Source organism: Crocodylus porosus, unplaced genomic scaffold (assembly GCF_001723895.1).
Source record: "Crocodylus porosus isolate Cpor-Errol unplaced genomic scaffold, CroPor_comp1, whole genome shotgun sequence".
NCBI classification, from domain to species: Eukaryota; Metazoa; Chordata; order Crocodylia; family Crocodylidae; genus Crocodylus; species Crocodylus porosus.
In genome coordinates, this window is record NW_017728925.1 from 6,868,565 (window position 1) to 6,881,058 (window position 12,494).

Consider the following 12,494-nt stretch of genomic DNA (forward strand, 5'->3'; position numbering starts at 1 on the left):
AGCTGTTTCGCACAGGCCTATCAACTATACATTCTGTAACCTTGAGATGCTTCAACCAGATTTTCCCTTCTCAGACAAGTAGCTGGGAAAAAAATATTTTCTTTCTTCCCCCAACATATGGCATTTCCTCTCCAAGACTGCACGGACCGGGCATCCTGTCCCCACTAGCTAGAGAGCTCTGTGTTTACTGACCCAGAGACGGAAAAGCAAGCAAGCTGTGGGGTGCAAGCAAAGGCAAGATGGTGCAAGGCATTTTTTTCGAAAGAGCTCAAGAGAGGATCTGACCCAGAGGTACCCTGCTGCTGGCAGACTTGTGGCACACTGCTCTCCACCAAATAGTGTTGTTATGCCACTGTGAGAAAGGAGGGGAGGCGTTTGGTACTGAGTGTGTCTAGACTCGGGACTTTCAGATTAGATGGACAGACCAACCTGGAAGAAAGGAATGAGAAAGTAAAAGGAAGGGCAAGGAAAAAAATCACTCTTAGGGCCAATCAATCTGAGCCCAGCCCTTTCAGTCTGCAAGTCCTTTCAGGACTGCTTTGACATGAGACAACTACAAGTCAGCCGGACATACTCTTTGCTTCCTATCAAGAAGGCAGCCAGGAAACCTTGCTCCATGGGTAGTAATTTGGGGAGATTTTGTTTGGTTTTTTGGGTTTCTGGTGGGGCTGGGTTGTTGGTTTTTTTGGGGGTTTTTTTTACATACTAATAGCATAAAAGCAACAATTTGAAATTGCAAACAGCTCTTAAACACAAATCCCTTTTCCCTTGGGAGAAAGAGATGGCACAAAACAGTAAGGAACCGGCAAACAACCCATTTGGAAAAAATCCCTTGCGATATGGGGGCTGAATGAAGTTTGGGCTGAGCCCCATCATGATGCAAGGAGGGGGAAGTCATTCTTAATCTCTCTTTAGCAAGCTGGATCCATCACTGAGCCTCCCAGCTAAACAGAGAGGCGTGAATGGAATATTTTATGTATATGCAGGAAATCAGATGATGCTTGTTTATTAATATTCTGCAAATGTAACTTTTTTTTTTTAATGTAGTTTTGATTTTGTTTCTTGTCGTCCCAAAGGAAAGCTTCAATAAGAGGAGAAAAGCGGATTGTTGGAATGTGATTAAGGAGCCTTCATCTGCCGCCCAAGCTTTCAGCCCAGGGAAAGAAAGGGAGTTTGTTGTAAAAATGTCATATCAGGGCACTGCCCGCAGCTCTCTGAAACACTCATGCTAAGGCTGCTTCCTAGAAAAACAGCCCCATAGCTCATAATCAAGAACTTGGCAGGTATTGTTCCAGATGTGAAAAGCAGCAGGAGGATGGAAAAACTTTATATCTGCTCAGCCCCTATCAAGGATGCCCTAGCTCAAGTCTCTACTAACTAGATTTGTCAGTAGAGGTGTTTATTTAGGATGATATCTCCTTCCTCACTCCAATGAAGAAGCAGTTTCTCCCATATTCATGCATGCTCAGGGTACAACAAACCCTATGAAGCATTTGTTTTAAAAGGAAAATATCCCGTTTTCATGAAAACCCTGAGTATATTCATCCAGCTCCCCCATCCCCAATTTTCCAACTTCCCAAATATCACACAGATCTTGCTGTAAATTCACTGAAGCAGGGACCTCACCTAAATATCATTCACACTCACAGGGCTACATGAATACGCAACGGGCTGTTAGCTATTGCCTTCACCCAATGGGTATGCACTGGGACGTGGTATTTAAGGATGCTGTCTCAGGATAGAGGCTTGGCACAATGGACAGTATAGAGAAGGCACTATAATATATTTTTCAGAAGAATAATGTACCTTTGGTTTGCCATTTCCCACACTGGGATAGTTGGAGATTTTCAGCCTGAACTCTGGCATACATAGCTGTTGTATGAAAATGGCAAGAAATTTGAGTTTTATGTGAACCTGGGAAGGAAAATGTATGCATGAGACCATAGCATGCGACACTAACGACTTGGGGCTAAGATCTCACACAAAATCTTCCCAACTCACTCACTTTGCTGCTGAAAGCAGGGCTAGTTTGTAATGCCATCACACTGTGAAATGCCTTGTGGCCACGGGAGTGGCTGCGACACCCCCTAGTGGCCCTGCAGCTCCTGCCTGGCTCAAACTTTAACGCCAGTCTCCCGAGATTGCTCTCCTGCCATGCCTTATTCTTAATATTAAAGGTTAGTTAAGGGAGGCTGCCAACAAGCCTTAGAGTGAGCCTTGATCTTAATACTTTCCCACTGGGTCTCAATCCAGCCTCAGGCCTGATGGATCCCTCTCAGCTTGACAAGGTCCCTGTAGAGCAGCTGTAGCCTTAAGGGCAAACTGCATGGCTCCTTTTCCTTCCCTACACTACACCCCAAGCCTCGCGGATGTTACTATAATGGGGGGTCACCAGGCCCCTGGCCCCTGTCTACCAGCCTCCTGGCCCCCGTATGGCTGTGCTCCGCTTGAGTGCTAGGCCCCCTGGCCCTTAGCTCGCTGTGCCCCTCTTGGGCACCGGGCCCTTGGCCCCTGTATGACTGTGTTCCTCTTGAGCACCAGGCCCCTGGGCCCTATCTCATTGTGCCCTTGCAGTCCGCCCCTCTCTGAGCTCAACAATAGTTCAGGCCTTGGGCCTGCCCCTGGCAAGTCTTGAAGCTATCACATTCCCCATGGGTACTAATGGGACCTCCGTAACTTCCCTTTACAGTCCCAACCCAAACCATCAGTTTAAACAGTAACATAAGCCATAAGCCCAGGAGCTATAACGGAAACACAAGCAACAACAGAAGCAGCCCTCTGCTCCTTTAAGAGGGAAAACTTTTCTCATCCCTCAGCGGGCATACCTTCCAGCCTGGTGCTATACCCTAGCCTATACACTCAGCCTCCAAGGGCTCTCGGGCCCTCTGGTCATGCACACAGCCCCTCCTCTGGGCTTTCAAACCCTCTGGTCCTGGCTTGCAAACTGCCCCTTCTCTGGGCTCTTGGACCCTCTGGTCCCATATACAAAACCTCCTCTGGGCTCTCAGACCCTCTAGTAGGCACCTCAAACCCTCTAGGGATGTACATAAAACAAAGGCCACTTGCTTGTAATCCAGCCTTTCTCTGCTCAGGGACCGTGTCTCTGTTCCCTAGGCCTGCAGAAGAGTTTAATTAAATCCAGGTCCCTTCAGGAGCCCTGTTACCCTGCAGCCAAGAGCTCCTCACTTCACAGTTGCTGGGGAGAAACTCTGACCAGTGCCAGCTTTGAGCTTATATAGCTCCAGCCTGAGCCCTCTTCCAGTCAGGCAAGTCCCTCATTAGCTCCCCTCTGCCACCCAGAAGCAGCCTCTCAAGCTGCTCACTCTCAAAGGAGTGCCCTGCCACACACACTATCTACATAATCTGTGTTGTGAAGGTGGTCAAAGCACATCCCAGTCCTTTGAGTTTGCACGATCATGCAAAGAGTCTCCTCTTATGTCCCTTCTGTCATGCTAAGCAGTGTGTGGAACAACATATCCGGCATAACCTTCAGTAACTAAAGTAGAGTATTGGGTGGCAGAAGAACAATTTTAGCATAAAAGGGTGGTCTGAGCAGCTACGTAGCTTTTATCATTATATAATGGAACTGTGACTGATGGGAAAACTCTAGGCCAATACAGAGGGCTTCTGACAGCACAAAGCCTTCCCCCTAAACCATACTGATGTACTTGGTCAACTGAGAATAACCTATTTATTAAGGACGCTGAAGATGCAGCAACATGGGAAGCAGGCCATATTTAAAGGACTGTCACATCTGCACAGCTAAAGGATCCCAGCGGTTATAAATCCCTCTAAAATACTCAGCCCCTTGTTCTGATAGCAGGTTCTTGCTCCTACTTTGCAGAAACAGGCTTTTAATCCCTGGAATTAGGCAGCTTCCTGCTATGTTTCAAATGCACCAAATTAAGGGCTTCTCTAACAGCTGGTGTCTTAATGCTCAGAGAGGTTCTTGAATATCTATGAAAATCAGAGGCAAATTACATCTTTTAGTTAATAATTTCTTCTCCATTAACCTCCTTCTCTTTTCTTGTTAGGAGATGATGTAATGGTGTTTCTACACCATAACCCTCTGTTTACACCAGAGAGAGTGACTGAAAGAGAGAGCACTGAATGTGTGTGCACACATGTGGGGTGTCTCATTTTTAGCTAATATTCCTGGAACAAACATACTAACCTTAAACAGGAAACAAAGCTGGCACCGACCTGAAAGCCACAGGGAACAACTTTTAAAGCAAAAGGCATTGTCTTCCTCAGCACTGGGAACACTGCGTAGTATAGGAGTCATATATATTGCATAACATTATAGAGGTACACAGGATAGTACAGTACAGTGGAATTCCCTGCTGCCTTTGCCCACACAGTCGTGCCTTCCTGTAACTACTTCTCTTTTCTGTTCTCAGTGGATATTGCAAAAACCTCTTATTCTATTCAGAGCCCACGTGCCAATGTGACTACCCCCCGGAGACTCTTTGGTGTAGTTTTGCTGCATGCTTTCATCTCAGAGCCATTTTGTTCCCACCCTATGCAGTGAGTGGGCCCAAGCCAACCCTTCAGCCAGTATCAACTGACATAGCTCTATTAGTTTCACTGAAGCCAGGCTGATTTATGCCAGCTAAGGGTTTGGCCCTCTGTTCTTAGATCCCTGCCTGCAAGGCACCTGGCCAAATTTTCCAGGCTTGGATATGTACTAATCATCCCTGCCATTATGCCCCAGCTAGGCTGAGGTGAGAGCTGTGCTGGTAAAGTGGGCATGGATACTTGGAACCTATATGTGCCCAAAACAAAGACACAAAGGATTTGCACAAGGCCTCTACAGTGTTCACGTGAGTTGGAGAATGTGTACATAAAGGCTTCCCTCCCACTACTCGCCCTTCTCTACTTGGTGATTTCCAGATTAATCCCTGCTACAGGAACTGACAAACTGTCCCCAGTAAATGGCTTTTTGGACTGTGACACCTGGTAAGGTTTGAGAGAGGTACAGATGCACAAGTGGAAGAAACAAATGAATGACAGAAGCTCAGAGCTACATCACCTGGATCCTGTTGTGTTTCAGGCTACCAGGTGTGGAACATTTCTACAGAAGTGAGAGATATTTCTGTAGCACATACTTGGGTAAAGTCCTCTGTGGACTTCCCAAAGCACTTGGGATGCCCAGCATAGTTTTCTGCACCTTTCCTTTCTAGATATGACCTTCTAATTAGGAAGGTCATTAGGAAAAGAGGTACAATGAGCCTGCCTGAGGGAAAGATTGATTTGGGGCTGCCTGTTGCTGACACTGATTGGGGACCTGAAGACTCTCCAAGTGCACAGTAGGTCTACGTCATGTCTCTGAGGTCTTGGAGGACAATGTTCTGAGAATGCCCTGCCTTCCTGCTCCAAACTCACACGCACCAAACCTAGAAAGAAAGTGGGGAAGCTGCTGAAGTACACCGGAGATGGAGGTGGCCCCCGAGCATGGCTCACTGCTGCATTTTTTGGTTTGGCTCATGCCACTTGGCGTGGGAAGGCAGGACATATTCTCTGACATCCTTGAAGGCACCAGAGATGCACCCACAAAGTCCCATGGCTGGGTGGTCTCTTAAATCACTTTGGGCTATAGGCAGCTGGCCACTGAAGCCAGGAGTGAAGGGAAGTGTCTCCCAGAGTACAGCAGAGTTGCAAAATCTTTTTTTCTGACTGATACTTAGCTCAGAGGACAGCTTCTTGCCTGGCTTTTAATCCCACCCCAGAGCAAAGGACACTTGGCATGGTCAGATAAAGGAGGCCTGGGGCTTTTTAGGTTTCATATAAACCAAAGAGCTCCAAACAGCCTGAGAGCCATGCTGAGATGGGGAGGCAATTCAGCCCCTAATCACTTGTGCATGTTCCACTTTCCAAAAGCATCTCTCCTGTCAGAATCCATCCCTGGTGCCGCAATGCTGAAGGACAGAATACACCTGTCTCAGAGTCCCTAAGCCCTGCTCACGAGACGTGTTTGCTTTCAGGCAGCAATAAACAGGCCCTTCAATCAGAGCACTGTCTGTGCAAGGAGAAGGCTGCCTTCGACAAATCCCTCAGCTCCAGTGCAATGCAAGGAAAGGCCACTCTATTAGAGGAGCTGAAAAGGAAATTAAAGCTCCAGCAAGAGGAAGCCTGTAGTCTGGAGACTGACAGTGCAGGCTGGGGCTGGTGATGATGCGTGGAGAGCTTGAGTGAGATTGTAGCAGGCACACAAGGGGCTTTTTAAGCTGGTGGGTTTCATGAAATTCCTGGCCTCTCTCAGCCACCAGAAAACAAAAGCTTACATCAGAGATTTTGGATGTACAGCCCTCCCTCTGTTCTGAAGGCTATGCCAGCACTTGTCATTGCTATGTGGTACAAAGGGAAATTAAAGGCGAGTGTGTTACAAAAATTGCTTTTGTGTGTTGTCAGTTCTCACTCCTGGTAAAGGCTACTGATCTGCAGACTCCTAGCTGCCCACCACTGAAGGTATTTGAGCCCTCAGTTTTCTACTGCCTTCATCCATGCAGATAAGTAGCAGTAGTTATAGAGCCTCCAACAGCACAGTGAAAAGCCAGAATTCAGTACAATACACTGCTTGGGAGATCTTATACTCAACTGGAAAAAAAGCCCCAAGTCCAAGTTTTCACACATAATTTCCACTGAAGTCAATGGGAGGAACATGGCCTCAGCGTCTTGGTAAAAAAAATCAAGGTACAAGAGATACCTTGTAAAAAAAAAAAAAAAAAAAAAAATCAAGGTTCACCTGTAGTGAGCAGGCCTGCATTCAGCCTTGACATGCTTTTGTGGGATACCAACTGATTACACTTAGGCCAGATCCTCAGTTGAGATAATCTCAGCACAGCCCCTTGAAAATCAACAGCTGATGACCATGTCACAGCATGTGATACTGTGCAGAGAGAAGAACTTCACAGGTCTCGTTCGTCCTCACACTTAAGTGAGTTACCACACTTCCCTATGGGCACATTCAACACAGAGCCCCTCCTCTTCTTGCATTTGATCCCTTGGTGTTGCAGTATATTCAAGGTATATCTGACAAATACAGTGACACGACATGACCAGAGAAAGGTTGAGGAAGTACCTGAAAGTCATCTGGAACACCTGGCCTTGGTTGACATGCTGGCTCCTGTTGTTATATCCATGAAGCATCTCACCAAAGAGGGTGTCATTAAATTTAGCATCCGACTTCAGGCATTTGGGGCCCTCACAGATGTCGGACAACATGATGCAGGATTTGCCATCTGGGGCCAGCTTGTACTCCTCCACGCAACTGAGAAGCAAAGAAAATGATGTTAGGCAAACACACACATAGCAAGCACCAGGAAACACAAAACCCTCAAACAGAGTGTAGCATAGACAGAGTCTTCTCAAGGGAGGAAGCCAACATATTAAGCCTAACTGAAGTGAAACAAGCCGGCTGATTAGGAGGAAGAGATAGGGATCTGGAAAACTGGAATGGAACAAGCTACATAAGGGAGCCATAACACTTTAAAATGTACCAACCAGGCACACCCCACATGGAAACCTTATGAAATATGAGTATATAGTGTTAGCCTTGATCGTCTTGACTCTAGGCTGGGGACAGATCCAGTAGCCTAACAGCTGCAGCTTGTTAGTCTCGTAGCATCAGGGATGATGCTCTTCAGCACCACAGACAGCTGCAAGCCCTGCACATCGCCCCTGCGGTCTACTCTGTAGACTCTACAAGGGTCCATGGGCAACTAGTGCTAAGGCCACAACACAGCGTGTTGTACAAAACTCAGTCAGGTGTGGGCAGAACAGAATTCAGCTTAATATTCCTACCTACCCACTGTGTGCATGAAACAGTGGGTTTCATGCAACAGTGGGTGCATGAAACAGAAACCGATTGCAGTACATGCCAAGAAATCAGCATGAATCATGTTGGGCTTGAGGGCGAACTGGGCCTGAGGAACAATGTCTATTTAACAGCATCTCAATCCCGCATACATCCTGCCAAAAGACACACACAGGTACAGACGTGTGCACTGGTGCCCCTCCAGCAAACAGTAACAGTAAGTTCTGAGATGCTGCCCCTTTTTTATTTTAGCCCTGCCAGGTCTGAAACATATGAACCAGCTCCAAGTGTTTTGTTTTGTTTTTTTATTATTATTCCTCTCTTCCCACTGCCCACCCCACATTTTTTTTAATGTTACGCCCAAAGTGCTTCACAGAAGAGTATCACTGTCCCTGTTTTACACTTGGGCAAATTATGCCAAAGAGAAGAGAAGGAACTTGTCCAAATGCAATTCAGCAAGACCACCCACACCGTCAGGAACAGAGTGCTTACCTGGTGGTCTATACCTGCTTGAGTTTAACAACTTTTTCTCTTTATCCCAATTTCCCTTTCAGGTAGCCTTCCTAGCTGCTGTTCCACGTTGACGAGGGTCTGCTGATTCTACCATTTGGCCCTTTCTCCTCCTACATGGGCCTCTCACATGGCATTCTGCTAGCCCTCTCCTCCATGTCCTCCCTACTCTGCTACCCTTCCTGATTTTTTTTTTTGCTTTTTTAGTTGTGACACTTCCATTCTTCCACTGTGCTTTACCTTTCACTACCCTGAGAGGAAAAAGCCCCCTATCCAAGAGACAGCAATCCCACCCAGGGGTTAATCATCATAGCCTTATACCCATTAATGGGGAGAGAAACTAAGGAACCGAGGGGTGAGTTAAATTTAGGATTGTTCTTTTCTGCTGAACAAACTCTGACAAATTCCTTGAAAAACACACAGGACTACAACCCTGCTCACCACATTTCTGTACTTCTACAAGCTGATTTTGTGGTTGAGGAAGTGAACTGGAACCAAGGTCAGCCACAGACTCCATGTGACCTCATGTCAGCCACTCGTGGTCCCCGTGCCTCATCTCCCAGATGACATGGAAATAATAGCTCTGCCTTCCTCCTACTCATTTTTCTAACTTGACTGATATTACAACTCTGGCTAGGGACTGTTTCTCACTACACACTCCCCCAGAAAAATGAGACTTTGATTTTTGGCTGGGTGCTGGAAGGATTATACAATCTCTAAGCCAACACCTTGCCCTGTCCCTGTCACTGTGGAGCCTGTCTGGCCTACCTAAGCCATTTCCCCTTGCCTTTCCCTGCACACACAAACACATTCTGTTGGAAGGAAGAACTTTGCTGACCAAATCTTCTGCTGAACCCACCTGGCATCCTGAAAAGCCTGTGCTGGAGCTGATGAGGCTGTGTGCTCTTGCTTTTAATAACCCAATCAGCCCAGCCAGGAAAGGAAAAAAGAAAAAGGGGTGGAGTGAGGAGAAACTAGCTGACAAAGACAGTCCCTCTGGGGAGTTGTGAATGACTGGGGCTCTGCAAGGTCTCTGCTGTCTGTGCACCTGGATGTGTCAGAAGCTGACAGAAGTTCCTCTGAGTTACTTTTAGGATTCTGCTTCTCTGCAGCACAAGCCATGACTCATGTGTCCTTGAAGGTCAAAGTGCCCTTCTGAGCAGTAGCAGCCACCAGACAAGAAGCAAAGAGCATCCAGGATGTTCCAGAGAGCCTGCTCTACAGTGCCTATACTGCCCTTTCTGCCTGCTGGAGCTGGTGGGTGATTTGCATTTGGGAACCCCTGGCAGAAAAATAGTGAATGCTTGGCTGGGTGTGCATTGCCATTCAATAGGCATTTTGAATGTGCAAACAAAGGGTGAATGTGGCCGATGCCCCTTGCTTCTCTGGGCACTGATGGAAAAGGGATTTGTGCTGCGTGAGTGGGACCAGAGGAAGGAATGAGAAGTGGGTAAGGCGTGTACACCACAGGTGCCTGAGGCCCAGTCCCTGTGTAGCTGAAGTGACTCTAGGGCAGTGATGCATGAAGGATTCCTGTGAAATGCAGCATCCAGCCTGACAGCAGCAGGCTCCAAAGAGACAGGAATGGGGCGGGGGTTGTTTTCCAACTCTCTGAACCAGACGGGACCTACCAGATTCTGGCTGGATTCAGAAGCACTGTTGTTGCAAACAATTGTAACCTCCCCTCCCGCTTCCAGACAAGGTTCCTTCCATTAAAAAAAAAAAAAGAAAAAAAAAAAGCCCTTTGGAGCAACTGTTACAGATGTATAGGGCTGCAGCTGCTTCATGTCATTTACTGAGCAAAACGCATCTCTCACTGATGGAGAGACCATAATGGCTGCTAAGGCCTGGCACAACAGGAGCCTATCAGTGAACCCAGCAGCTTCTGTTTAGGGCGATGGCTTTGCACTTCCTGAATGCACACCCCTCTTCACCAACATAGTTAGCTGTTTGCTACATGCTGCCATGTGCCATGCCTATGCATGACCCAGCGGGTGCTTTGTTTGCCTATTTGCCTGGGAACCACTGACTGCTGGCCTTTGCCTTGCTTCAGGATGGGGACTAAGATACCTCATGTTCCCTGCTTCACTGTTCTGGTTGCTTACTGTAACTGTGTCTAGTATGGGAAACAAGCAAGAGGAACTTACCCTCCTGCTAGCTAACACAAGCCTGGACATAGTGGGGTTCACTGAAATGTGGTGGGACCCAACGCATGACTGGGCAGTGAATATCAAGAGCTATAGGCTGTACAGGAGGGATAGGACAGGGAGGAAAGGTGGGGGCATGGAGCTCTACATTAAGGAGGAATACCCGTCCTTGTCAATTAGCAAAGACTCAGAGGAAGGGCACTCTGAAGTGCTCTGGGTTAGAATACAAGGCAGTCGAGGGGAAAGGGATTTAACTACAGACCACCCAACCCAGGGGAAGAGCTCGACCAGGAATTCTTAAGTCAGCTCACGGAGGTAGTTAGGTCAACGGACATGGTCATCATGAGCGACCTGAACTTTCCAGACATCTGCTGGGAAGAGCAGTCAGCCAGGTCTGACCGCTCAAGTAGGTTCCTAGCACAAATGCAGGACCTCCATCTAACCCAGGAGGTGCATAGCCCCACCAGGGGAGATGCCTTGTTGGACTTGGTGCTGGCCATGGGTGATGACCTGGCGAGGGGGCTGCAGGTGCTCGACCACCTGGGCAACAGTGATCATCGCCTGCTGGGATTCACCATCCAGCGCAAGGTGGCAAAGGCCTGCAGCAAGGCAGCAGCCCTAGATTTCAGGAGAGTGGACTTCAGTAAGCTAAGGAAAATAGTCGGGGAGGCACTGAGGTCCCGGAGCGGAGTGGAACCAGGTGTCCAAGGAGAGTGGTCGCTCCTTAAGGAGACGATCCTCCAAGCCCAAAGGGAGGTCATCCCAACACGGATCAAAGGGGCAGGAGGGCACACAAGCTCCCATGGCTCACCAAAAGCATCCAGGAATGTCTCCTAGCTAAAAGGAAGGTGTACACCCAATGGCAGGGAGGGGCCATCCCCAGGGAGGACTATACCACGGTTGCTTGGGGATGTAGGGCGGGCAGTCAGGAAGGCCAAGACAGATGGGACTGGGACTAGCTTCCTGGATCAAAGACAACAAGATACAAAGGGGGCAAAAAGAAGGTACTGGGTAACGCAGGGCCTTTGCAGGACGTTAGGAAATTTGGTCATCACACCAGATAACAAAGCTAACATATTTAACAATTTCTTTGCCTCCATTTTCCTGAGCAGGGACTGAAACAGTCCCCCCCCCACTGGGTCCCCCTCAGGCGCCAGGGGAGGCGCACCTAGGCCAAGGGTTCGTGCGGATCTAGTCAGGGAACTTCTGGAGGGACTGGATGTATTTAAATCAGCTGGTCCGGACAATCTCCATCCCCGAGCCCTGAGGGAATTAGCTGAGGTCATTGTGGGACCCCTGGCACAGCTGTACGAGCACTCGTGGTGCTTTGGTGTGGTGCCAGAGGACTGGAAGAGCGCCAATGTGGTTCCCATCTTCAAAAAAGGGAGGAAGTAGGACCTGGGAAACTATAGGCCAGTTAGTCTTACCTCGATCCTGGGCAAGCTTTTTGAGAAAATTATTCTGGCACATGTCCACGAGGGGCCAGCAGGGGAGATTATGCTTAGAGGCAATCAACATGGGTTCATTCGAGACAGGTCCTGTCAGACCAACCTGGTGGCCTTCTATGACCAGATCACCAAATCCTTAGACGCAGGGGCAGCAGTGGACATAGTCTTCCTGGACTTTAAGAAGGCCTTCAACGCTGTCTCTCACCCCACTCTCATTAAAAAACTGGGAGACTGTGGTGTCGACACCCACACAGTCAACTGGGTCGGCAACTGGCTGGAGGGCCGCAGCCAGAGAGCAGTGGTAGATGGGTCATTTTCGACCTGGAGGGATGCGGGCAGTGGGGTCCCCCAGGGCTTGGTCCTCAGCCCCGCACTGTTCAACATCTTCATCAGTGACTTGGACGTGGGGGTAAAAAGCACCCTGTTCAAATTTGCTGATGACATTAAGATGTGGGGGGATGTGGGCATGCTAGAAGGGAGGGATATGCTGCAATCAGACCTAGACAGGTTACAGGGGTGGGCAGATGAGAATAGGATGGGATTCAACACCGACAAGTGCAAAGTGATGCACCT

General features: G+C 48.3%; 1 protein-coding gene across 5 annotated transcripts in view; it reads right to left on the reverse strand.

The window, feature by feature from the left end:
* ASTN2 (astrotactin 2) overlaps positions 1 to 12,494 on the reverse strand; it is a 585,314-nt gene that overhangs the window by 226,162 nt on the left and 346,658 nt on the right. For all 5 annotated transcript variants that reach the window (XM_019540648.1, XM_019540647.1, XM_019540645.1 and 2 more), the window contains one exon: positions 7,082 to 7,270. In XM_019540648.1, coding sequence (XP_019396193.1) covers positions 7,082 to 7,270 — 189 coding nt within the window. The remainder of the gene's footprint in view (positions 1 to 7,081; positions 7,271 to 12,494) is intronic.